Here is a 27,239-nt window from a genome sequence, read left to right as displayed (position 1 = left end):
TCTGGGTTGCCTTGTTTTATACAATTTGATTCGGTGTTTCAACCCTTCAAATTTACACCAACCATAACACTGAATTTCTGTTTACACTCGACCTATAACATTAATTCTGAGGCTTTAGTTAATAAACTGGCTTTATTACGCGACACAGCAGACGGCCGATGTGAAAACTTATTAATGTAGATATCAGTTTTATCCACGACAAATACATGTATATAATGTACAAGTTAAACAATGGCTGAACAGAACTGCAATCGATATCTGGATTATTTCGTTAAACTGGTTTCCCACACGAGAAGTTTCTCACTTGGTTTCTGTGTTTTAAACTTTGGATTTTCCCTCGTGGCGACTCTAGGAAATCTTTTAGTCATCCGTGCCTTAATGAAGACCTCAACGATACCAGCCACTGTCAAGAAGCTGTTCCTAAGTCTGGCTTTCTCTGATCTTGCAGTTGGATTGTTACCGCAGCTTATGACCGCTATTATCAGTGCCGTGATGTTGAAGATGGCATCAAGTGGAGACGACTTATCCTTCTTTTGTCCAACAGTTTTGATTGTGCTTTTATATTTTCAGTATCTTCTCGCCGCTGCATCTGTCATGAATATTACTGTCATTGCATTTGATAGAGTTCTCGCTGTTTCGCTCCATCTGCGATATCCGGAGCTTGTCACGCCCATACGTGTTACAATAGTGTTGGTGTCTTTATGGTTAACAAGTTGCGTCTATGCCTTCACATTATTTTTTACTCCAAAAGGCTCGCTTGCAATGGCAGGTGCGGTTATTTCCATTATAGGATATGTTCTGACAACCTTGGCGAACGTTCGTATTTACAAAGTTGTCAGATATCATCAGAATCAGATATACAGTCAAAATCAGCTTCAAAATGCCCAAACAAGGGAGGCACACCGACAAAGGAAGTCAGCCTATAATAGTTTATTGGTCTCTGTAGTTTTCTTGGCCTGTTATTTTCCCTTTTTGCCTTGCACAATATTGTATTTGATAAACCCCTCTGAAATTTCATTTCTCGTAGCTCATTTTGCGTCTATATTCTTGATTTACCTGAATTCATCATTAAATCCTTTTGTTTATTGTTGGCGGTACCCAGAGATTCGCCAAACCGTAAAACGCACAGTAAAGCAAATATTTCACATGAACGAGAACATGTCATAAGGAAGGAATTAAAGCTCTGGGTAGTTTGAACTGACAGTCTTTTCAGCGAAGTCTGGAAAACGAAATTTAGTAAGAAAACTAATGGACTTGCTTTAGGCCAAAAGAAAATGAAAAATGTAAAACGAAAAAGAATAGTCTATTACAAAATGGAAACGACACATGACTAGTAAAGTGGTCACCGTTATAACTTTCACAAATTTATCACAGGAACAAAGTTATGAGGATCTTGTCATGTGATGGTCTAACTGTGCTTAGCCCTTTTGAGCCCTAAGATTGATCAGCATCAAAGTTCTCCTGGTAATACCTATGCTTTAGAAAACGGAGTGGTCGTGAGAATTATGGACATGATCACACAGATTCTTTAACAACTTCTCCCAACTACTATTATAAGAAATGTATAGGTACAACAAATGAGAATTTGAATATAGACATTACAATTTAAAGGGTTAATATGTGACAAGAATAATTCTTGCACAAAATGGTTTTAGATCTTCGTCGAGAAAAAGCATTTCAAATTCCACTGACTGACGTCGGAGACACAAGAACATGACGAACGTGTCACTTTCAAGATGCGTATCATTTTATTCTAGGCAATCGAGAGCGAAACACAATTGCATATTTATACAATGGAATCCTGATTTTTTGGCATTTAGTTGGGAAGAGCTTACAAACGAGCAAGGTTATTGCGCTCGTTTTGCGCTAGTCCATTCAGACTACGTAACACCGTCGTGAGTCCCCAGTTGAGGCTAATTAGTTTCCAGTACTTTTTTAAAAACATCACTGGCTTTGAAGACTCAAAAGCCTCGCTGACGACACCTTGAACTAAGGAACAAGTGTGAAATTTTTCAAACTGAAAGATTGCTTAGAAGTTTAAATAAAAGAATAGAATTGAACAAAATCCATCCTTATTCTATTATGTGTAAGTCATTTGCTGGTCAGATCAGTTAAGAAAAAAAACTCGCTCTTTCAACGTTTTCCAATGATTTAACGTTCTATTTTTATACCGATCGTTTTCAATTAAACAAGCGGTTCCTCTTAGCAGAGAGTAGCTCACATGTCAATTATGGACAGAGAGGTAATTAGAAATTGATGGAAAAAAAAACATATATTATGGTGTTTAATTGTTTTGTTTTTAATACTAATGTCGCAAAGGCTTCCACTTGCATTGTTTTCTGAGTTGACTTTGTTTACAATTTGATTCGGTGTTTCAAACCTTAAAATTTTGTAACAACAATAAGAATTTCAGTATGCACTCTGACTATAAACATTGAGTCTAGAGCTCTAGTTAATGAACCGGCTATATAACGTGTCACAGCAGATGGCTTTGTTGAAAGGTAGCTAATTAACCGAGGGGGTAATCAATGTGGATATTTCACCAAAAGGAAAAATTCATGTATACAATTTGACAGGTTAAACCATGGATGAACAGTACTGCAGTCAAATGCTGGATACCTTTTTGAAACTTGTTCATCACAGCAGGTCTTCCATCCTTGCTTTCTGTGTTTCACACTTTACATTTTCCCTCGTGGCGACTCTTGGAAATCTTTTAGTTATCCGCGCTTTAATAAAGGCCTCAACGATACCAGCCAACGTCAGGAAGATGTTCATAAGTCTGGCTTTCTCTGATCTTGCAGTTGGATTGTTGCCGCAGCTTATGGACGCTATTATCTATGCCGTGGTGTGGAAGATGGCGTCAAGGGGAGACAACTTAGCCTTCCTTTGTCCAACAGTTTTAAGCGTGCTCTCTTATTTTGTGTATTCTCTCATCGCTGCATCTTTCTTGAATGTTACTGTCATTGCAGGCGATAGGCTTCTCGCTGTTTCGCTCCATTTGCGATATCAGGAGCTTGTAACGGCCAGACGTCTTACAACAGTGTTGGTGTCTGTATGGACAATAAGTTGCGTCTTTCCGATCCTATATATTTTATTTCCAAAAGAAATTGAAATGGTAACTGCTATTATTTCCCTTATCGGATATGCTCTAACTACTGTGGCATATGTTCGAATTTACAAAGTTGTCAAATATCACCAGAATCAGATATACAGTCAAAATCAACTTCAAAATGCCCAAACAAGGGAGGCACACCGACAAAGGAAGTCCGCCTATAATAGTTTATTTGTGTCAGTAGTTTTTTTAGCTTGTTATTTTCCTTTTTTTCCTTGTACAATACTGTACGAGACAAATACTTCTGAAATTTCGTTTCTCGTCGCTCAAGTTGCGTCGGTTTTCTTAATTTGCCTGAATTCATCATTAAATCCTCTTGTTTATTGCTGGCGGTACCGAGAGATTCGCGAAATTGTAAAAAGCACAGTGAAGGAATTATTTCACATGAACGAGAACATGTCATAAGAAAGGATTTAAAGCTCCATATAGTTTGAACTGAAAGTTTTTTCAGTGTCTTTTAGGAGGTCTGCAAAACGAAATGTGGTAAGAAAACCAATGGACTTATTTTGGTGCAAAGAAAATGAGAAATGTAAAACGAAACAGAATATTCTGTTAGACATTGGAACTGGTGTTGATAAATTGTGAAACGAGAACTGGCTAATAAACTTCTCAACATTCTCAACGGTTCCACGCCGTTATAAATGTGAAGCAGAAGTTTGTCATCCGTTACAGGTACTCACTCATAATCCATTGCCACTTCGAGAAACAGTCATTCATGATATACATTTAAACGATATGTTTGTATACTTTACAAAAAAGCAACGCAAGGCTCCTATTTTTTCCAAATTTTAACCTTAATAAAAACGCAACCTAGTGTCTAAAGCTTTCAGAAAAGATGGATCGAAACTACAGCAACCTGACTGGCTGGCAAGGAACCGATCAACCCGCACCATTTTCGATCCTCCAAACGATCTAGGGTGCATATATAAACGCCTACCAAATCACGGCTAACAATACGGAATGGTTCAGAGTTCACCTCAACCATCCAACCACATAGCAACTGATGAGAATCGTAAGATTCCAAACCGCGGTCTTGCTAGTAAACTTATATTTAACTGCATATATTATGTAGTAGCTCAAAGAAGCCAGTAAATTGACTGGTAAACAAACTAAATGCTACGGTATTTTAAGTATGGAGCTTTTAAATACTCTCCTCTAATATACTACAGTCACATTCACAAGGCGATTGAGTAAAAAACCGACATACAAAGGACACAGCATTATAACGTATTTAAATAATGCTTCCACCAGAGGTGCGATAAATACCCAAAACAACCAAGTCTAATCTAGACATATTTGAGGAATGCATGCTGTGCGCAGCTAAACATTGTGCTCTGAGGTCGAGTAAACCTCAACTGTACAGAGATGTTAAAAGCGGGTACTTAAGATAACAGAAGCTATGGAAAATGATCATTATTAACTTAACGAAAAAGCCTTTCAAATTCCACTGACTGATGTCGGAGACACAAGAACGTGACGAACGTGTCACTTTCAAGATGCGTTTCATTTTAATCTGGGCAATCGAGAGCGAACAACAGTTCCATATTTATACACAGGAATCCTGATTTTTTTTGGCATTTGGTGGGAAAGAGCTTACAAAAGAGCAAGGTCATTTAGGTTCGCTGTGCGCTAGTCTATACAGACTACATTGTCGCCAATCCCCAATTGAGGCTAATCTAAAAGACAGAAGACGGAAGACAAAACAGGCCCCTTTTTTAGACACCTCACCGGCTTTGAAGACTCAAAAGCCTCGCTTACATCGCCTTGAACAAAGAAACAGGTGCTAAATTTTTCAAACTGATAGCTTGCGTCCGCTTGCTTAAAAGTTTAAATAAAAGAGTAGAATTGAACAAAATCCATTATTATTTTATAACGTGTAAATCATTTGCTGGTTGGATCATTTACGACAAAAAGCGTGCCCTTTCAACTTTTTACATAATTTAATGTTCTCTCTTTATACCGATCGTTTTCAATTAAACAAGCGGTTCCTCACATCTCTATTATGGGCCGAGACGTAATTGGAAATTAATGGAAAAGGACTGTATACAATGTATTACGCTGTTTAATTGTTTTGCTTGCAATACTTACGTCACAAAACCTTCCCCTTGATTTCCCCTTTCCCCCGATTGATCTTGTCTACAATCGATTCGATGTTTCAACCCTTAAAATTCATTCCTGAACAATAAGACTGAATTTTTGTTTGCACTCTACCTATTAACATACAGTCTTAGTCTTTAGTTAATCAGAACCATCCATATAACGTGTCACAGCAGATGACTGTTACGAAAGCTAACTAATTAACCGAGAAGATAATTAATGTACATATTTCATCGAAAGGAAAAGTTCATGTTTATAGTCTTTACAAGTGAAACCATGCCTGAAACTCAGCTACCGTTTTTATCGTAAACTAACTTCTAAAAGAGACAAGCCCGCCCCACTTTGAGGATTTTCCTCTTTTATGGATGACAACAAACCGAAAAACGTCACTTAAAACTGTTTCAGACTTCATCGATCTCGTTCAGTTTCAATTAATTTGTCAAATGTCGGCTAAAATTTCTGCGGTTAAATCCAAAAGGACCGTATTTAAGTTTAGAAAAAGAAAAAAAATTGTGTTGTTTTCACCTAGTTTATAAACTAGTGAAATTAGGAAGTTTCACGTCGTAGTCGTGCTACGATGGCTAGGAAATGTACAAAAAAGCGTGATGCACGTGCAAAGTTGTTGTTTTGCCATCTAAACTTATTTGCTTTTTCGCCGTCGCCATCGTCGTTGCTTAAGTTCCCTATTGTTGTGATCCAAAAATTTTGCTACCATGGTAACACGGTGACGTCACACTTCTCCTCTCTATTTAGAGTAGTCTTTACACTACAGCCTAAATAAGCTAAGAAATATTTCGAGACAAGTAAATTTTAAATTCTTCAAGTAAAAGAAAGCTTTACTCACAACCTTTCTTTTTTACTTCAGTTTTACTTAAGCCTATTTTCCCACGCAACATAATTAAGATTGATTGACATGCTTCGCCTTTCTCAAAGCAAAGAAACAGCAATTTCGCTAAGTCAGTTTTAAGGATGGTTTTGAAGTCACTTGAAACTTTCTTAAATCGTTTCAACTTTCCGACTTTAATGAGATGCAAAGTAAAGTTATTTGAGATTTTACTTAGGCCTTCACATACGCATTTTTGGTTAAGTAAAACTTAGCAGCTTTTAAGTCTTACTTAACAGCCTAGTGTAAAGACAACCAATTGCTTTGCTTTCAAAACTTAGCTCGCAAAACCTTTCCGATCTTTCCTGGGTGGCTTTGTCTACAATCGAATTGGTGTTTGAACCTATTAAAATTTATACCAACAATAAGAATTTCTGTTTCCACTCTACTTATAAACATTAAGTCTAAGGTTCTGCAAAACGAAACGGGATATGACGTGTCACAGCAGGTGGCTGTTATGAAAGGTAGCTTATTAACCGAGAGGTATATTAACGTATATAGTTTATCAAAAGGAAATCTATATAATATTACAATTTAAAACATGGATGAACAGTACTGCGCTCGAATGCTGGATTTTTTGGTACAACTTGTTAGCCAAAGGAGAAGTTTCTTCTTTGCTTTCTGTGTTTTAAACTTTGTATTTTCTCTCGTGGCTACTCTTGAAAATCTTTTAGTTATCCGCGCGTTAACGAAGACTTCTACGATACCAGCCACCGTCAAGAAGCTGTTCCTAAGTCTGGCTTTCTCTGATCTTGCAGGTGGACTTTGTTCACAGCTAATGAAGGCTATTATCAGTGCCTTGATAATTAAGATGGCATCGAGTGGAGACAATTTAGCCACGTTCTGCCCAGCAGTTTTAAACGTGCACTCTTTTTTCACGTATCTTCTCGCCAATGCATCTTTTCTGAATGTTACTGTCATTGCATTTGATAGACTTCTCGCTGTTTCGCTCCATCTGCGATACCAGGAGCTTGTCACTTCCAAACGTGTTATAGTAGTGTTAGTGTCTGTATTGATAATAAGTTGCATCCTCGCCTTTATATACATTTCTCTTCCAAAAGGCATTGAAATGGTAGCTGTGGGAATTATCCTCGTAGGCTGTGTTTTGACAACCGTGGCATATGTTCGCATTCACAAAGTCGTCAGATATCATCACAATCATATAAACGCTTCGAATCAGCTTCAAAATGCGCAAACAACGAATGAACTTCGACAAAGGAAGTCCGCTTATAATGCTTTATTTGTCTATGTTGTTTTTCTAGTTTGTTATCTTCCTTTTTTGCCTAGTACAATATTGTATGTGACAAACAATTCTGAAATCTCATTTCTCTTAGCTCAATTTGCCACGATATTCTTGATTTGCCTGAATTCATCATTAAATCCTCTTGTTTATTGCTGGCGGTATCGAGAAATTCGCGAAATTGTAAAAAAAACAATAGCGAAAATATTTCGCATGGACGAGAATATGACACGAGAAACGAAGTAAGGCTCTGGGTAGTTTCAACTTAAAGTTTTTTATTCTTTTTTCGGTGCCTTCTGAGTTTTTTGTCTTCATTTAACCGAATAGCTAAATTTTTGAAACATAACAAAGTAATGACGGATTTTTTCAATTCTATTATTTTTTAAATTTTAAAACCATCTGACGCAAGCTTTCAGTTTGAAAAATTTAACACCAGTTGCAACTCTTTAGAATGATTTAACCTTCTATTGTTAAACCAGCAGTTCTAGATTAAACAAGCACATATCTCCCAGCTTGAAACTACTCGCATCTCAGTTATAAACAGAGAGGTTGCACATTTTAAACGTTTTGTTTTCATCACCTATGTTAATAAACGACCTTATTACCCTGTACTCTACAAACAATACACACTGCGTTTGAGGCATATTAACCCGTCTACATTAGCTTACATTGACATCTACGAGTTAACTGTCGCAAAGACTTCTGGGACTGTTACTAGAGACAAAGGAAAAATGACCAAAAATGACCGCGCTGATGGGTGCGTCCCCACCTGAGTAACAGACCCAGAAAAAATTGCGGGAAATATTTCGGCCCTAATCGTTTCAAAAGTGGCGAATGGACTTGCTGTGCCCAAAGACCAAGGAAAGGTGTAAACGGGAGAAGATTGATTGCTACAATTGGAATTGATCTCTTAATAGAGAACCTGAAAGCAGACACCTTTGAACTAAATTCCGTCTACGACTTTCACGAAATGTAATGGACTTACAGCGTAAAAAGACTAACATATAAAAGTGAATTTCAATTCAGCATTTTAAACATTGGGATTGAAGGCGATTTTTGTAATAACTAACTACCTAAGATTGAATTCTTCAAAACACGATCTCGTCTCTCCGAATTGCGAAAAAAGAAGACACCTTTAGGGCACCTACTTCATGAAACTCAGTTCCCTTTTTCAACGTCAACTAACTTCTTAAAGAGAAAAATTTAAGAGGATTTCCCCCTTTTCATGGACAAAACTGTGTTTGCTACGGCTCAAGAAGTTTAACGTTTACAAGCGTGATGGTACCTCCATTAAAAAAATGAAGTCTCTCTTTCGCTTGGCCGTGTGAGATCTGGATACGCGATAAGACGCGTCCTACAGCTTGTCTTAAGCCTACAGCGGAAGTTGCAATGTTGAGGATCTTTAGAGACGAACGCAGATACTAGTTGGCATTGGAGTCTACAAATAAGCAAGGTCCTTCGCTGTGCGCTATTCCATTCAGAAAAACCGTCGCAAGTCTACATTTGAGACAAATCTCAAAGAGAGACGAGGGAAGACGAAAACAGTCCATAATGTTAGGCTCCAGTCCATTTATTAAAACCTCACAGGCTTGCAAGACTGAAAAGCCTCGCTGACTGGACGTCACCTTATCAACTACTACTGAATCAGGTGCTAAACGTTTTAAAACTGAAGCATTGCATCAAAATGCTTAAAATTTTAAATAAAAAATAGAACTAAACAACATCCATCTGTATTTTATTATGTTTCAAAACTTCTCTGGACAGTTAAATTTAGAGGAAAAACTCACCCTTTTGACGTTTTAGAATAAACTAAAGATCTATTTTCTATACCGAACATTTGCAATTAAACAAACGGTTCTTCTCAGCAGGCAACAGCTCACATGTCAATTATGGACAGAGAGGTAACTGGAACTTTATGGAAAGGACCCTATATTTAAGCAATAGAAAACGTTTTCCGTGTTTTCATAGCCTGATATAAACACGAGAGAGGTTTGGGAGAATTCTCGACAGTTATGCAAACCCGACAGGAAGTCAAAGGTTTGCATAACTGTCGAGAATTCTCCCAACGCCTCGAGTGTTTATATCAGGCTATGCAAACACAGGAAAAAAGTTTTCTATTGCTTTTATAAGATAAATTTCCCGAGAAAAATGCAAAACTCTTTGTATGGCACTGATTAAAAGAGAAATTCTTAACAGTCGCAAATTCTTGTCCACGAAGTCTCGCACGCGTAATGAGTTCTCGTTTTGCAAAAAGATGCTTTCCAAAACACGGACTTTTCTCGCTTCAAATGTCAGCTTAAGCGAAAAAAATTGACCTTCTTTGTAACGATTTTGACTTACACTCGATTTCTGGATTATTTCGTTCAACTGGTTTCCCACACGAGAAGTTCCTCCCTTGGTTTCTGTATTTTAAACTTTGTATTTTCCCTCGTGGCAACTCTAGGAAATCTTTTAGTCATCCGCGCCTTAATGAAGAACTCAACGATACCAGCTACCGTCAAGAAGCTGTTCCTAAGTCTGGCTTTCTCTGATCTTACAGTTGGATTGTTACCGCAGCTTATGACCGCTATTATCAGTGCCGTGATGTTGAAGATGGCATCAAGTGGAGACGACTTAGCCTTCTTTTGTCCAACAGTTTTGATCGTGCATTCATATTTTGTGTCTCTTCTCGCCGCTGCATCTTTCATGAATATTAGTGTCATCGCAGGCGATAGACTTCTCGCCATTTCCCTCCATATGCGCTATCAGGAGCTTGTCACGCCCTTACGTGTTACAATAGTGTTGCTGTCTTTATGGTTAACAAGTTGCGTCTATGCCTTCACATTATTTTTCACTCCAAAAGGCACTACAATGGCAGGTGCGGTTATTTCCGTTATAGGATATGTTCTGACAACCTTGGCGAATGTTCGTATTTACAAAGTTGTCAGATATCATCAGAATCAGATATACAGTCAAAATCAGCTGCAAAATGCCCAAACAAGAGAGGCACACCGACAAAGGAAGTCCGCGTATAATAGTTTATTGGTCTCTGTAGTTTTCTTGGCCTGTTATTTTCCCTTTTTGCCTTGCACAATATTGTCTTCGATAAACCCCTCTGAAATTTCATTTCTCGTAGCTCATTTTGCGTCGATATTCTTGATTTACCTGAATTCATCATTAAATCCTTTTGTTTATTGTTGGCGGTACCCAGACATTCGCCAAACCGTAAAAAGCACAGTAAAGCAAATATTTCACATCAACGAGAACATGTCATAAGGAAGGAATTAAAGATCTGGGTAGCTTGAACTGACAGTCTTTTCAGTGTCTTTGCGAAGTCTGGAAAACGAAATTTAGTAAGAAAACTAATGGACTTGCCTTAGGCCAAAAGAAAATGAAAAATGTAAAACGAAAAAAAATAGTCTATTACAAACTAGAAATGGTGTTGAGAAATTGGGAAATGACACATGACTAGTAAAGTGGTCACCGTTATAACTTTCACAAATTTATCACAGGAACAAAGTTATGAGGATCTTGTCATGTGATGCTCTAACTGTGCTTAGCCCTTTGAGCCCTAAGATTGATCTGAATCAAAGTTCTCATGGTAGTACCTATGCTTTAGAAAACGGAGTGGTCGTGAGAATTATGGACATGATCACACAGATTCTTTAACAACTTCTCCCAACTACTATTATAGGAAATGTACAGGGACAACAAATGAGAATTTGAATATAGACATTACAATTTAAAGGGTTAATATGTGACAAGTGTAATTCTTGCACAAAATGGTCTTAGATCTTCGCCAAGAAAAAACATTTCAAATTCCACTGACTGATGTCGGAGACACAAGAACATGACGAACGTGTCACTTTCAAGATGCGTATCATTTTATTCTGGGCAATCGAGTGCGAAAGACAGTTCCATATTTATACACTGGAATCCTGATTTTTTTGCATTTTGTGGGGAAGACCTTACAAACGAGCAAGGTTATTGAGCTCGCTCTGCGCTAGTCCATTTAGACTACATAACACCGTCGTGAGTCCTAAGTTGAGGCTAATTAGTTTCCAGTCCTTTTTTAAAAACATTACTGGCTTTGAAGACTCAAAAGCCACGCTGACGAAACCTTGAAATAAGAAACAAGTGCTAAATTTTTTTAACTCAAAGATTGCTTAAAACAAAAATCCACCATTATTTCATATGTGTAAATCATTTGCTGGTCGGATCAATAAACAGAAAATACTCGCTCTTTCAACGTTTTACAATGATTTTAACGTTCTATTTTTATACTGATCGTTTCCAATTAAGCAACTGGTTCCTCTCAGCACGGAGTAACTCACATCTCAATTATGGACAGAGAGGTATTAAACTGGAACTTGATGAAAAAGGACTATATATTACGGTGTTTAATTGTTTTGTTTTCAAAACTAATGTCGTAAAACCTTCCCCTTGTTTTCTCAGTTGGCCTTGTTTACAATTCGATTCGGTGTTTTAAACCTTAAAATTTTGTACCAATAATAAGAATTGCAGTATGCACTCTAACTATAGAGTGTTATCACTCACGTGGTCAGCATTTATGCAAATTTATTGGAACAAAAGAAAGCGTTTGCATAAGAAGAGAGTTCAACTTCCACAGGACTGGTTTGGGACACCAACATGGCCGCCGTTTCATTGTTTTGGGACACCAATATGGCCGCCGTGACGTCATGTGAAAATGAGATTTATTTCTAAAAGAAATAAATGGTTTTATGCTTAATGTGACTGATCATTATTGTATTTCTCCAGCTACCAGCAAAGGAGGGTTTCCTGTCATCCGGGTGATTTGTCACGAAAGTGTCATTTATGTCACGGGTCATGTAGGTCACAGAAGCGAGGCACAAGGCCTCCTTCCTCGCATTACAAGACAGTAGGGGCCATACAGCCATCTTACCGATTTCCTTTTAATCAGTTACATTAACAAGCTATTTCAGCTTTTTGATAAGGGAGCAGGGGCTATACAGCCAGATCACAGTTTTTTAAATTAAATCATTTCATTATGTCACTGAGCTATGACCATTCAGCCTAAATTGTTATCATTTAAATTCCTGGTGACTGTGTTAGCAGGGGCCATACAGCCATCTTACTGATTAATTTTCACTTCTAATCATTTCAACCTGGTTTAACTTTACAGCTTTTAAACACGTTTGAGCTTTGTATCGATGTGGCATTAGTGAGGCCGATATTATAAGTTGACTGTGTGAGCTGACAGGCTATGCAGCCATTTCCTTTATTCTAGCTACAGTAGCCCATTTCTGTTGGTTACATCAATCCACTTCTGTATCCAAGACTTAGGAAAACGTTACTTAAAACTCATTTGCATATATAGGCCATTTTATTCCCATCTAGTGTCCAGTGCTTAGTGAATAAGTGCAATTTATGATGGCTGTGTGAACAAGGGCCATACAGTTATCTCATTCATTTTCACTTTTAAACTGTTAGTTAACTTAAGTGATTCACACTTTTTAATCTGTATCAGATTCAATGACAGTGTGAGCAAGGGCCATTCAAACTTGTACATTTCTGTTGGTTACACTGATCCATTTCAGTAAGCAGGGCTTCGTAAACAGCCTTACCATTCTATTTCTATATGTTTACGTGCATAACCTCCACTGAACTAAACTGGTGGAACTAAGCTGTGAGTGACAGTGACAAAGAATGTATACAATGTCCTATTGCTATGGACACACATGAGCCGTTATGGCGCTAGTTGACGCTATTGTTGTAAGGTGTACACGGTTGGATGATTATAATACATGTATATTCATCTCAGCTCTCGCACATTGACCTTTTTTATTTTTAATGTGGTATCTTTCTTACCTTTAACCCCCAGAGGTTTTGTGTGACTGCATTGGTTGGGGGATACGTTCCCAATTTTTCCCATGTGGTTTTTCGGGTTTTCGTATCAGGCGGCGCACACCTTTTTCCATTGTACATTTTGATTTGTAGGTACCAGTAGTTTCTGTTGGCGGTCGTCTTGCTTTGGCCTCGGGTGGGGCGGCCCTTTCACTCGTTCCTTGCTCTGGGCTGTGGCGGGTGTGCCCTCACCTTTGCTGGGATAATGTTCTTATGTATCTGGTTTTCCCAGCTTTATATGCTTTAATTTAATAAACGGCCACTCCCGTGGCCAAAATATCCCATAATGGGTTTGTGATTATTTGTGTCCCAGCAAACAGAGCTCACCCAAAGCGAGACTCCGCCAACATCAATAACTTTCGTAATATGTAAAGGAACATGAAGCATAAACACTCTATAAACATTGAGTCTAAAGCTTTAGTTAATGAACCGGCTATATAACGTGACACAGCAGATAGCTTTTATGAAAGGTAGCAAATCAACCGAGGGGGTAATCATTGTAATTTTTTACCAAAAAGGAAAAATTCATCTCTACAATTTCACAGGTTAAACCATGACTGAACAGTTCTGCACTCGTCCGCTTGATTCCTTGGTTCAACTTGTTCATCACAGAAGATCTTCTTGGTTGCTTTTTGTGTTTTAAACTTTGTATTTTCTGTCGTGGCGACTCTTGAAAATCTTTTAGTTATTCGCGCCTTAATGAAAGCCTCAACGATACCAGCTACTGTGAAAAAGCTGTTCCTAAGTCTGGCTTTCTCTGATCTTGCAGTTGGACTGTGTTCCCAGCTTACGACCGCTATTATCAGCACCTCGATCTTGAAGATGGCATCAAGTGGAAACAACACAGCCTTCTTCTGTCCAACAGTTTTGGGTGTGCAAAGTTACCTTGGGTATCTTCTCGCAACTGCATCTTTTCTGAATGTTATTGTCATCGCATTTGATAGACTTCTCGCTGTTTCGCTCCATCTGCGATATCAGAAGCTTATCACACCCAAACGTGATAACATAGCATTGGTGTCTTTGTGGTCAATAAGTTGTTTCACTGCCTTCATAATCGTTTTCCTTCCGACAAGAAATAAAATAGTAGCTGCAGTCATTTTACTGATAGGGTATGTTCTGACAACCGTGGCATATGTTCGTATATACAAAGTCGTCAAATATCATCTGAATCAGATATACAGCCAAAATCAGCTTCAAAATGCCCAAACAAGGGAGATACTCCGACAAAAGAAGTCCGCCTATAATGCTATATTTGTCTATCTTGTTTTTCTAGCTTGTTATCTTCCTCTTTTGCCTTCAACAATACTATACATGACAAATACTTCTGAAATTTCGTTTTTCGTAGCTTATTACGCATCGTTATTCTTGATCCGCCTGAATTCATCATTAAATCCTCTTGTTTATTGCTGGCGGTACCGAGAAATTCGCCAAAGTGTAAAAAGCACAGTGAAGAAATTATTTCACATGAACGAGAACGCGACATGAGAAACAATTTAAAGCTTCGGATAGTTTGAACTGAAAGTCTTTCCAGTGTTTTTTGCGAGGTCTGCAAACGAAATATGGTAAGGAAACAAATGGACTTATTTTGGTGCAAAGAAAATGAGAAATGTAAAACGAAACAGAATATTCTGTTAGACATTGGAACTGGTGTTGATAAATTCTGAAACGAGAACTGGCTAATAAACTTCTCAACGTTCTCAACGGTTCCACGCCGACATATATGTGAAGCCTGTCATCCGTTACAGTTATTCACTCATAATCCATTGCCACTTCGAGGAACAATCATACATGATATACATTTAAACGATATGTTTGTATACTTGACAAAAAAGCAACGCAAGGCTCCTATTTTTTCCAAATTTTAACCTTAATAAAAACGCAACCTAGTGTCTAAAGCTTTCAGAAAAGATGGATCGAAACTACAGCAACCTGATTGGCTGGCAAGGAGCCAATCAAACCGCACCATTTTCGATCCTCCAAACGATCCACGGTGCATATATAAACAAACGCCTACCAAATCACGGCTAACAATACGGAATGGTTCAGAGTTCACCTCAACCATACAACCACATAGCAACTGATGAGAATCGTAAGATCCCAAACCGCGGTCTTGCTTGTAAACTTATATTTAACTACATATATTATGTAGTAGCACAAAGAAGCCAGTCAATTGATTGGTAAACAAAGTATATGCTATGGTATTTTAAATATGGAGATTTTAAATACTATCCTCTAATAAACTACAGTCACATTCACAAGGCGATTGAGTAAAAAATCGACATTCAAAGGACACAGCATTATAACGTATTTAAATAATGCTTCCACCATAGGTGCGATAAACACCCAAAAGAAGCAGAGTCTAATCTGGACATACTCAAAGAATGCATGCTGTGCACAGCTAAACCTCAACTGTACGGAGATGTTAAAAGCGGATACTTCAGATAACAGCAGCATTATTAACTTAACGCGATTTTAAGCAGACATATCTCATAAAACGGACAAAATATTCAACGGAATTACACACGAACTGAACAAATTGTCTGTTGCATAAGGTGCTAAACTTACACATTTTTCCTCTGCTGAGCATAGAATGCACCGAACCTTTCTTTGGTCCGCTATATAGAAGCTATATCAACGTAACGAGCATAATAGCCCACCTATCGTACACTTTTTCATGTGTAAAATCCCTGAAAGAGTTCTCCTGTCCGGCTTCGCTAGCCCCTATAGTTATTCCAGGCAGTCAGTACTCTAATTTTACTTTCAATATTTTCATTGTCGTAATTTAGTGTCAAGCAAGAGTGAGACCAAATAAAGAATGTTGTTGTTTTTGTCCTCATTGAAAAAAAGGTTTCCAAAGGTTTCACGACGGTGAAGATGTGAGGCCTGTCACCCCTTGCACTTTTTACTATGAGGATTTTGTCATGTGATGGCCTAACTGTGCTTAACCCCGGCCTTTAAGCCCTTATTGTGATCAGCATCAAATTTCTCCTTGCAATATCTCTGCTATAGAAAACGGAGCGGCATGAGAATTGAGGACATGATCACACAGATTCTTTACCAACTTCTCCCCACCACTATCATGATTTTAGGAAACGTATAGGGACAACAAACGAGAATTTGAATTTTGATATTCAAATTCAAAGAGTTAATATGTGACCAAGTAGATTAGTCCTTGCACAAAACGGTCTTAGATCTTCGCCAAGAAAAAGCATTTCAAAGTGCACTAACTTATGTCGAAGACACAAGATCGTGACGAACGTGTCACTTTCAAGATGCGTTTCATTTTAATCTGGGCAATCGAGAGCGAACAACAGTTCCATATTTATACACAGGAATCCTGATTTTTTTGGCGTTTGCTAGGAAAGAGCTTAAAAAAGAGCAAGGTTATTTGGGTTCACTGTGCGCTAGTACGTACAGACTACATTGGCGCGAGTCCCCAATTGAGGCTAATCTAAAAGACAGAAGACGGAAGAAAAAAAACGCCCGAAATATTCGGTTCCGGTCCTTTCTCAGAACCTCAACGGCTTTGAAGACTCAAAAGCCTCGCTTACATCGCCTTGAACAAAGGAACAGCTGCTAAATTTTTCGAACTGATAGCTTGCGTCCGATTGCTTAAAAGTTTAAATAAAAGAGTAGAATTGAACAAAATCCGTCATCATTTTAAAATGTGTAATCATTTGCTGGTCGGATCAATTACGACAAAAAACTCGCCCTTTCAACTTTTACATAATTTAATGTTCTCTCCTTATACCGATCGTTTTCAATTAAACAAGCGGTTCCTCACATCTCTTATATGGACAGAGACGTAATTGGAAACTAATGGAAAAGTACTATATACAATGTATTACGGCGTTTAATTGTTTTGCTTGCAATACTTACGTCACAAAACCTTCCCCTTGTTTTCCCCTTTCCCCGATTGATCTCGTCTACAATCGATTCGATGTTTCAACCCTGAAAATTCATTCCAACAATAACACTGAATTTTTGTTTGCACCCTGCCCATAAACATAGAGTCTCAGTCTTGAGTTAGAATAACCATCTATATAACGTGCTACGGCAGATGACTGTTGCGAAAGGTAACTAATTAACCGAGAAGGTAATTAATGTAGATATTTCATCGAAAGGAAAAATTCATCTTTATAGTCTTTACAAGTGAAACCATGGCTGAAACTCAGTTACCGTTTTTATCGTAAACTAACTTCTAAAAGAGACAAGCCTGCCCCAGTGTGTGAGGATTTTCACCTTTTATGGACAAATGTGTGTTAATTATCGCACCAAGACCCTTGGCGGTTTCGAGGAAAGGTCTTACAACTGTCATTTTAACGCTTACTGCCAAAGAAAACGTAACCGCCACTTTCAAAGTGTAAACGAGCAATCAACAGCCGGAGTAGTTTCTTACAACTGTACCTGTATTTCAAAAGTAAAATCTCCCATTCGCGGCTTGGCCGTGGGAGATCTGGGTATGACATTAGGCGCGTCTCACGGCGGAACTTCTATTCACGAAGCTCTTAAGAAACGAATAAACACACTTCAATATTTAGTAACTTAAGCAACCTTTGGACAAGTCCGCCTATACCATCGCGAGCCTACATTTGATACAAATCTGTTCTTGTTGTCACTTCGCTCACAGACAACCAGCCACTTTTAGCACCTTAAACACAATCAACTAAGGTTTGTAATGGCATATCCCTCTCATTGAAAAAAAAAAAAACAATTAGGATACCGTCATATACGTTGTTTACCAATCACAAAAACCATATCAATCAACGGTAGGAACAGGCCAAAATCAGACGTCTTTATGAACACAATTTGGATTTTGGAGCACTGTTGCCTGTTGAAAGGTTCATCAAAGACAGAATGACCATACAAGAAACTCTACACATTTCCAACGTTAGCTTTTGCAACGGTTTCCGTTCTTAACTAGTCACTCAAATATCTTTATCAGCTTCCACTGTTATATACGGCTATGGTCTCCACCACTAGGTCCGTTTGTTAGGTCAGCGGACAAAGAATGTTCTTGTCAGCGACATCGATGCTGACTAACAAGAACGCAGGCCGTGTTTATGGACTGAATGGATTCTCCAAAATGAGGTTGCCGTTAATTGACAAGAACTAAACAACATTTTGAAGGAAGACAAAGGAAGACGAGAACCCCGGAAATATTAGGTTCCAGTCCTTTTTCAGAAACCTCACCGGAAGACTCAAAAGCCTTTCTGACGTCACAAAACAGGTGCTAAATTTTTCAAGATAAAAGCTTACGTCCGATTGTTAAAAAGTTCAAAAGAACGCAGGAAAGTAAACAACATTTATCATTCTTTTACAACGTTTGTGTCATTTTTATATAATTTCAGTAGTTTCAACGTTTTAGAATGATTTAACGTTCTATTATTACACCAAGCGTTTTTAATTCTACAAGCACATCCTTCCCAGCTGGAAACACTTCACATCTCAATTATGGACGGAGAAGTAATTGGAACTTAATGGAAAGGGACCATATATTGCGGTGTTTAATAGAGAGGGGAAGTAGTTACGTCACGTTGCCATAGTGGCAAAATTTCTGGATGACAACAAACCGAAAAACGTCACTTAAAACTGTTTCAGACTTCATCGATCTCGTTCAGTTTCAATAAATTTGTCAAATGTCGGCTAAACTTTCTGCGGTTAAATGCGAAAGGACCATATTTAAGTTTAGAAAAAGAAAAAAAAAATCGCGTTGTTTTCACCTAGTTTAAAGCGGACGCGTGAAATTAGGAAGTTTCACGTCGTAGTCGTGCTACGACGGCTAAGAAATGTACAAAAAAGCGTGGTGCACGTGCAAAGTTGTTGTTTTGCTGTCTAAACTTATTCCGTTTTCGCCGTTCTTGTTGCCATCTCCGTCATCGTCGTCGTCGTCGCTTAAGTTTCGTATTGTTGTGCTCCAAAAATTTTGCTACCATGGTAACACGGTGACGTCACACTTCTCCTCTCTATTGCTTTGCTTTCAAAACTTAGCTCGCAAAACCTTTCCGATCTTTCCTAGGTGGCTTTGTCTACAATCGAATTGGTGTTTGAACCTATTAAAATTTATACCGACAATAACAATTTCTGTTTGCACTCTACTTCTACACAATGAGTCTAAGGTTCGGCAAAACAAACCGGCTATATAACGTGTCACAACAGATGGCTGTTATGAAAGGTAGCTAATTAACAGAGGGGGATATTAGTGAATATAGTTTATCGGAAGGAAAAATTTATCTATATAATAATATTATTACAATTTAAAACATGGATGAACAGTACTACGCTCGAATGCTGGCATGGACTTTTTGGTACAACTTGTTAGCCAAAGGAGAAGTTTCTTCTTTGCTTTCCTGTGTTCCGTCATCTTTCTTTCAGATTAGCCCCAATTGGGGACTGGCGACGATGCAGTCTGTATGAACTAGCGGTCCTTCTCAACAGGGAGCAACTCATATCTCAATTATGGACAGAAACGTAATTTGAAATTAATGGAAAAACCATATACAATGTATTACGGTGTTTAATGGTTTTGTCTGCAATACGTACGTCACAAAACCGGCCTTCCCCTTGTTTTCCCCTTCCCCCGATTGATCTTGTCATCAGTTCGATGTTTCAACCCTTAAAATTCATTCCAACAATATAACTGAATTCTTGTTTGCACTCTACTTAGAAACATTGAGTCTTAGTCTTTAGTTTAATAATCAGAACCATCTATATAACGGGTCAACGTAATTAATGTAGATATTTCATCGAATGGAAAAATTAATATTTATAGTTTGACAAGTTAAACCATGGCTGAACAGTACTGCACTCAAAGGCTACATTCGTGGTTAACACTTGTTCATCACAGCAAGTCTTCCATCCTTGCTTTCTGTGTTTCACACTTTACACTTTCCCTCGTGGCGACTCTTGGAAATCTTTTAGTTATCCGCGCTTTAATAAAAACCTAAACGATACCAGCCAACGTTAAGAAACTGTTCCTAAGTCTGGCTTTCTCTGATCTTGCAGTGCCGGGATTGTTACTGCAGCTAATGAAGGCCATTATCTATGCGGTGGTGTGGAAGATGGCGTCAAGGGGAGACATCTTGGCCTCCCTTTGCCCAACAGTTTTAAGCGTGTATTCTTATTTTGGTTATCTTCTCATCGCTGCGTCTTTAAATAAAATAATAGAACTAAATAAAATACATCCGTATTTTATGTTTCAAAAATTTCACTGGACGGCTAAACTGATTTAGAGGAAAAACTCGCCCTTTCAACGTTTTAGAATAAATTTAAGTTCTATTTTCTACACCGAGCATTTGCAATTAAACGAACGGTTCTTCTCAGCAGGCAACAGCTCACATCTCAATTATGGACAGAGAGGTAATTGGAACTTGATGGAAAGGACCATACCAAAAACTCTTTATACACATTAACCACGATGATTAATACCTTTCATGACATTTAATTGTTTTGTTTGCAATACTTATGTCGCAAAACGTTCCCCTTCCATTGTTTTCAGGGTTGACTATTACGCGCCACAGCAGATGGCCGATGTGAAAAGTAGCTAATAAACCGAGCTAGGGGCTAATTAATGTAGATATCAGTTTTATCCACGACAGATACAAGTATATAATATAACAAGTTAAACAATGGCTGAACAGAACTGCAATCGATATCTGGATTATTTCTTTAAACTGGTTTCCCACACGAGAAGTTTCTTCCTTTGTTTCTGTGTTTTAAACTTTGGATTTTCCCTCGTGGCGACTCTAGGAAATCTTTTAGTCATCCGCGCCTTAATGAAGAACTCAACGATACCAGCTACCGTCAAGAAGCTGTTCCTAAGTCTGGCTTTCTCTGATGTTGCAGTTGGATTGTGTTCGCAGCTAATGACCGCTATTATCAGCGCCGTGATGTTGAAGATGGCATCAAGTGAAGACGACTTAGCATTCCTTTGTCTAGCAGTTTTGATTGTGTTATTATATTTTATGCATCTTCTCGTCGTTGCATCTTTCCTGAATGTTATTGTCATTGCATTTGATAGACTTTTCGCTGTTTCGCTCCACCTGCGATATCAGGAGCTTGTCACGCCCACACGTGTTACAATAGTGTTGGTGACTTTATGGTTAACAAGTTGCGTCTCTGCCTTGTTAGGTATTTTCCTTATGAAAGGCATTGCAGTGGCTGCGGTTATTTCCGTTTTAGCATATATTCTGACAACCCTTGCGTATGTTCGTATTTACAAAGTTGTAAAATATCATCAGAATCAGATATACCGTCAAAGTCAGCTTCAAACTGCCCAAACAAGAGAGGCACACAAACAAAGAAAATCCGCCTATAATAGTTTATTTGTCTCTGTAGTTTTCTTAGCTTGTTACCTTCCTTTTTTGCCTACTGCAATATTGTATTGGACAAACACTTCTGAAATTTCATTTCTCGAAGCTAATTTTGCGTCAACATTCTTGATTTACCTGAATTCATCATTAAATCCTTTTATTTATTGTTGGCGGTACCCAGAGATTCGCCAAAGTGTAAAAAGCACGGTAAAGCAAATATTTCACATGAACGAGAACCTGTCATAAGGAAGGAATTAAAGATCTGGGTAGTTTGAACTGAAAGTCTTTTCAGTGCCTTTGCGAAGTCTGAAAAACGAAATTTAGTGAGAAAACTAATGGACTTGCTTTAGGCCAAAAGAAAATGAAAAGTGTAAAACAAAAAAGAATAGTCTATTACAAAATGGAAATGGTGTTGAGAAATTGGGAAACGACACCTGACTAGTAAAGTGGTCACCTTTACAAAATTTCACAAATTTATCACAGGAACAAAGTTGTGAGGATCTTGTCATGTGATGGTCTAACTGTGCTTAGCCCTTTGAGCTCTAAGATTGATCAGCATCAAAGTGCTACTTGTAATACCTACGCTTTAGAAAACGGAGAAGTTATGAGAATTATGGACATGATCACACAGATTCTTTAAAAACTTCTCCCAACTACTATTATAGGAAATGTACAGGGACAACAAATGGGAATGTAAATATAGAGATTACAATTTAAAGGATTAATATGTGACAAGTATAATTCATGCACAAAGTGGTCATAGATCTTTGCCAAGAAAAAGCATTTCAAATTCCACTGACTGATGAGAAAGGCCCAAAGTATTAGGTTCAAGTCTTTTCCAGAAACCTCACCGGCTTTGAAAACGCAAAACCCTCGCTGACGTCACATTAAACTACGAAACAGGTGTTACATTATCTGCCCTCCGCAATATTATACTCGGTAAACCGTTCGGAGATTTCCCTTTTTGTACTAAAATGGGCCTCAATATTCTTGATTTTTCTGAATTGCTCGTTGAATCCTTACGGTCTTGTCCACTTCGATCATTTAAATGTCACTTTTACCATCAACGTGGACTTCTACCCTCCAACTCCTTGGCCTAAATATTATTATGACTTCAAAAAGGCTAATCTCATTGACCTCAAGAAAAATTTGGAACATATTCCCTAGAGTGTTTTACTGCCTAATGCTGACACAAACATATCTTTATCCAACTGGGAAGACGTCTTCTGGTCGGCCGTCGATGAGTTTGTACTGAGAAGAAAGTTAGAGATAAACTCACATTCCCACCCCGCCCCCCCACCCCCCTCCCTCCCAAAAAAATTCTGAATCTCAACAATCTTTCTTAATAGCCTGAGAAAACATCCGACATTTCGCGACGCCTCCAGTGATTTACCCGCGAAATTACGTCTAAGAAACGAGCGCAGAAATTCCATACTGATGACGCGTCACTACCCAGATCTGGGTAGTGCCTCTGATTGGTCGTGTTGCGAGATAAATTTTACCTCGAACCAGCCAATGAAGAGGCAATTGATTAAAAGACCAACAAGCTGAGCAACAACATCAGTTATATGAGTTGTCTAGTACCGCTTACGGAAATTATATCAAACTGATCAATGTTATTCGCTTTCTAGCGCTAAAACGGCCGTGGTCGTTGACTACAATTCTCATTGACAAAAGGACCACGTATTGGGTCTACGCCCACAAAAGTCTCATATGCCGATTGCATGTCCAATAAGCCAGAGTTCACTACGCTGACCAACTATAACGCACTCACTTTGAAACGTTTAGTTTAGGTACAGATGTTCACAAGACGTCGAAATTACGTCAAGAAAAGGTTGGCGTTAAATTGTTTTAAAATTTAAAATAGAATTTCAATTTTAATATTACCCTTACTGTGTTTTAGGCTTATGCAATTTTGCAAGGGGGTGAAAATAATTTTTAATTTGGAGACCAAACAGCCCTTTTTTAATATAAACAACAGTTCACACTGGGATGGAAACTGATCATTTTCAATGATAGAAATGTAGGGAGATAATTGGTTCTTGATGTATGGGGAGCACTTATGTAGCAGGGGTTTTTTTTGCATTTGTGGTATCTATTGAATAAAGCAATACAAATTTGCGCCTTTATCACGGGAATGATGAAAATGATAATGATTTTCTCTTATAAACTCTAACAAATTACATCAACAAACAAAGTTTTAGTAGAACTATAGCCAAACATGTGTCTACGTTATAACGTTAAACGTCAAGTCGACGAAAAAAGGAAATATAAAATATACGCGTTAATATGCAAAATGTTGATAAGTATTGTAACAATAGGGTGAGCAATAAAGGACTGGTGTGGTTTAGATTACTATCTAAAAAGACATGCCATCTGGTAGGTTAACCATGAATGAACAATTCTGCAGTGCGAAGCTTGGTGATTTTGTACAACTTGTAAACTTTCAAAAAGCTTTCATGCTGGTTTTCTGTCTTTTCAACTTCGTGTTTTCCTTAGTGGCGACGCTTGGGAATATTTTACTTATTCGTGCCCTTGTAAAGACTTCATCGATACCAATCATCGTCAAGAAGCTGTTCCTAAATCTGGCTATTTCTGATCTTGCTGTAGGATTGTTGTCGCAGCTAATGGCGGGTATCATCTCTGCTGTGATGTTGACTATGGCATCAAAAGGAGACTACAACTTAACGCCATTCTGTCCAGCAGTTTTAAATGTTTATAGCTATGTTTTGTTCCTTCTCGGCACTGCATCTTTCCTAACTGTCACTACTATTGCTGTTGACAGACTTCTCGCCATTTCCCTCCACCTGCGATATCAGGAGCTTATCACACCCAAACGTGTTACCATATTGTTGATATCTTTATGGTTAACAAGTTGTATCACTGCCTTCCTCACGGAATGGAACGTACCAGTAAACCAACAGATCAGTAACTTGTCGGTATTTGTCAACACATATATCAGGCAAAGTGTATGTTAGTAAAGTGTAGTTATTAAATGTTTTTTTCTTTCTGTGATTTGAATTTTCTATACGGGTATTAAATTTCGCGGGGATTTTCATTTGCGGGTCCTTAATTTCGCGATTTTTACACAATCGCGAAAAACGAGAAATTGAAGACCCGCGACATTATATATAAGTACCAATGAAGTAGTTTTATTTTAGAGCGTAATGCGTACTCATGTGTATTTTTAAAGGCTTGACTCAACCACGAATTCAGTGGGTTTTGATTCCATGCAGGGAGAAAGATTCCTCTCATCTTTGTGAAACCTGGCAAGCAGGTTCCTTTCCACGTTTACATTCATTTGATGAGCTTTTCAACTTTAGCTTTTAATGTACCCCATTTGAAGGAACACGTTTTGTGGCGTCATCAGAAGCAGGAAATCACGTGACTGTATATGACATTTTTTTCTATTATACACGTTAAAGGTTAATTCTTCTCAGTTTCACGACTAAAACGAACTTATTCTTACGAGGTGCAAGCGTGATGTCTTAAAACTCTGCTAGGGGTTCTCTATCTTAAAAAATCCAAGCCTTAACTAGCCTTCCACGCCTGCGTGGGAGGCTAAGCCTTAACACAATTGAGAAGTTCTAAGCAACGAAGCAATGGAATTGCTGTGCCCAAAGACTGAAGAAAGGCGTAATAGGAACAATATTTGTCTCTTTACCATCGGAATTGCTGTCTCTGAATAGAGAAACAAAGACAACTTCGACCCAAATAAAAATTGTCGCAAAACCTTCCCCTTATATTTCCTGCGTTGACCTTGTCTGCAAATGATTTAGTCTCACAAGCCTTAAAATTTATATCAACAATACAAATTCCAGGTTGAATTCTACTCTCTAAACACTGAGTCTAAGGCTTAATAGGTTAACTAACCATCGACATTAACACGAAACGTCACAGCAGATGGCTGTTTTAACAGAAGCTAATAAACGCAGAGAGTAATTAATGTACATATCCATCGAACGAAAAGTTCATGTAAATTTACTGGTAAGTTAAACCATGGCTGAACAGTAGTGCACTCAAGCGGTGAATTTTTTGTTAAAATTTCCTCGCTACAGGAGAACTTCCTCCCTTGCTTTCTTTGTTTCATACTTTGACATTCTTCTTCCGAAAAGCGATGAAAAGGTAGTCGCAGTAATTTGCATTGTATCCCACGGGTAAAATTAAGGTAGAAATTAAAATACAAAATTTTAAAAATTTAAATTACTAATTGCTATGAATATGAATTAGCTAAGATATAATAATAATTATTATATCTATTATTATTTATTAAAAATACCTTAACCTGAAGTTATGATTCAATGACAAAAGTTATAAAAATTCTAAAAATCTAAAACTTTAAAACACAAACCCTGCTAGCAAATTCCTTAGTTTCAGCTGAAGCACGAAAATTGTATGCATATCAGGATGCGTATCAATTCAATCTGATCCATCAAGAGCCGAAGACGGTTCAATGTATATACAGCTTATAGAATGATATTCTTACAAATTATCAAAAAAAGTCATAAATGTATTTAAAGAAGGGTGGTTGTATAACCCTTCTTCAGTGTTGAGAAAACCATTGCAATATGTTATTGTTATTAGATGCTAAATGAAGCGCGCGCATGTAAATTGTAGCGTGTGCCATATATACATCTAGCATGCATAAAGGTGAAAATTCTGTTCTCAAAGGCTTGAGCCATTATTGAAAACAAATAAAATAGAGTTTAAAAACAATGAGAAGATCATATCAGGTACATTCGGCTAAATTGGAGTATCTGGTTGGTAAAGGGGCAACAAGACGCCTAATTTTCTGCCCATATCTCCCATAGTCAGGTGTGCATTCTTATAACACAAGAAGATAGGGGCTCTCTTAGTTACTCCATTGCAGGATTAATTTAGGAAAGTTTTCTATCTGTTTCCAAGGTCCTAAGTTCTTTAACTCTCTTAGTGTTGAAATTGAAAACGCAACAAGCATTGCGTCCTTTTTCTGTAAACTAAAAGCATTTCCATCTCAAAAGTTATTTTCTTTTCCTCTCCATTTAAATTTTTCCACTTTTTGCTTTGCATTTTTTAACGTAACTAAGCTTCATACAAATATCTAATATGTTATAATATTTAGTGTTACGTAGCTCTGCCATAATTTTATTTGACATGTATACTTCCACTGATACTTTGCGATAATAATTATTTGAGGAAGCCTATTCCTTGGGCTTCCTCACGGTTAGCTTCTTATATTTAAGTAATTCATTTGTATTGTGGCAAAACAATAAACTTCAAACTTGAGGTGAGATCTCAAATTAGAGAACTTTAGATTCAAGGATGAGGACGACTACGAATGAGAGATTTGACTTAAAGTTTTTTCGCATATTCTCATAATATAGACTTCCTGCAAAGCTTCATTTTACCATTTTTCACTAGAAAAGTTAGTACTGTTACTTTCAGTGAAGTATTTGTGATTGTTGCTTCTTGCTGCCCAAACACTGAACATTCATCTGGGTTCGCAGGTTAGGGCGGGGCACTCTTAACATGTTGTTTGTTTATAATAAGTAACTGCTGTTGTGGATCACTTTTGTTTGTTGTGGTGAGGAATTAGACGAAAGGACAGAATTAATTAAAAGAAATAAACAGGTTATAGCAAACACATGGGTAAATGTTTAGTAAAGAAATAAAGTAAACTTACTTGTGCTATATTTGCATTCCTAAGTTGTGTTGAAGAGATCTTTGCTTTCTTTGTGATCCTGTCTTAAC

The 27,239-nt window shown here is 37.8% G+C and overlaps 2 protein-coding genes across 2 annotated transcripts in view; one reads left to right on the top strand and one right to left on the bottom strand.

Annotated features, from left to right (window-relative positions):
• Window positions 1–27,239, bottom strand: part of LOC140930305 (uncharacterized) — a 280,280-nt gene that overhangs the window by 252,048 nt on the left and 993 nt on the right. The window contains exon 2 of the mRNA XM_073379983.1: window positions 27,172–27,239. The gene's annotated coding sequence lies outside the window, so the exon portion shown is untranslated. The remainder of the gene's footprint in view (window positions 1–27,171) is intronic.
• LOC140931492 (melanocyte-stimulating hormone receptor-like) lies at window positions 232–27,230 on the top strand. The gene is made up of 3 exons (XM_073381302.1): window positions 232–816; window positions 13,810–14,625; window positions 27,172–27,230. The coding sequence occupies exons 1-3, from the start codon at window positions 232–234 to the stop codon at window positions 27,202–27,204; spliced, it is 1,434 nt and encodes a 477-aa protein (XP_073237403.1). The 3' UTR covers window positions 27,205–27,230.

This window comes from Porites lutea, chromosome 3, assembly GCF_958299795.1.
Source record: "Porites lutea chromosome 3, jaPorLute2.1, whole genome shotgun sequence".
Classification (NCBI taxonomy): domain Eukaryota; kingdom Metazoa; phylum Cnidaria; class Anthozoa; order Scleractinia; family Poritidae; genus Porites; species Porites lutea.
This window is presented reverse-complemented; position numbering and strand designations above follow the sequence as displayed.

Bases quoted from the DNA above. Each gene is read 5' to 3' on its own strand.
- LOC140931492 (XM_073381302.1), top strand. From the start codon at position 232: ATGGCTGAACAGAACTGCAATCGATATCTGGATTATTTCGTTAAACTG. The intron at 817-13,809 runs GTTCGTATTTAC...TGTTCATCACAG, and splicing joins TTCTGACAACCTTGGCGAAC to AAGATCTTCTTGGTTGCTTT. The intron at 14,626-27,171 runs CAAAGTGTAAAA...AAGTAAACTTAC, and splicing joins GGCGGTACCGAGAAATTCGC to TTGTGCTATATTTGCATTCC.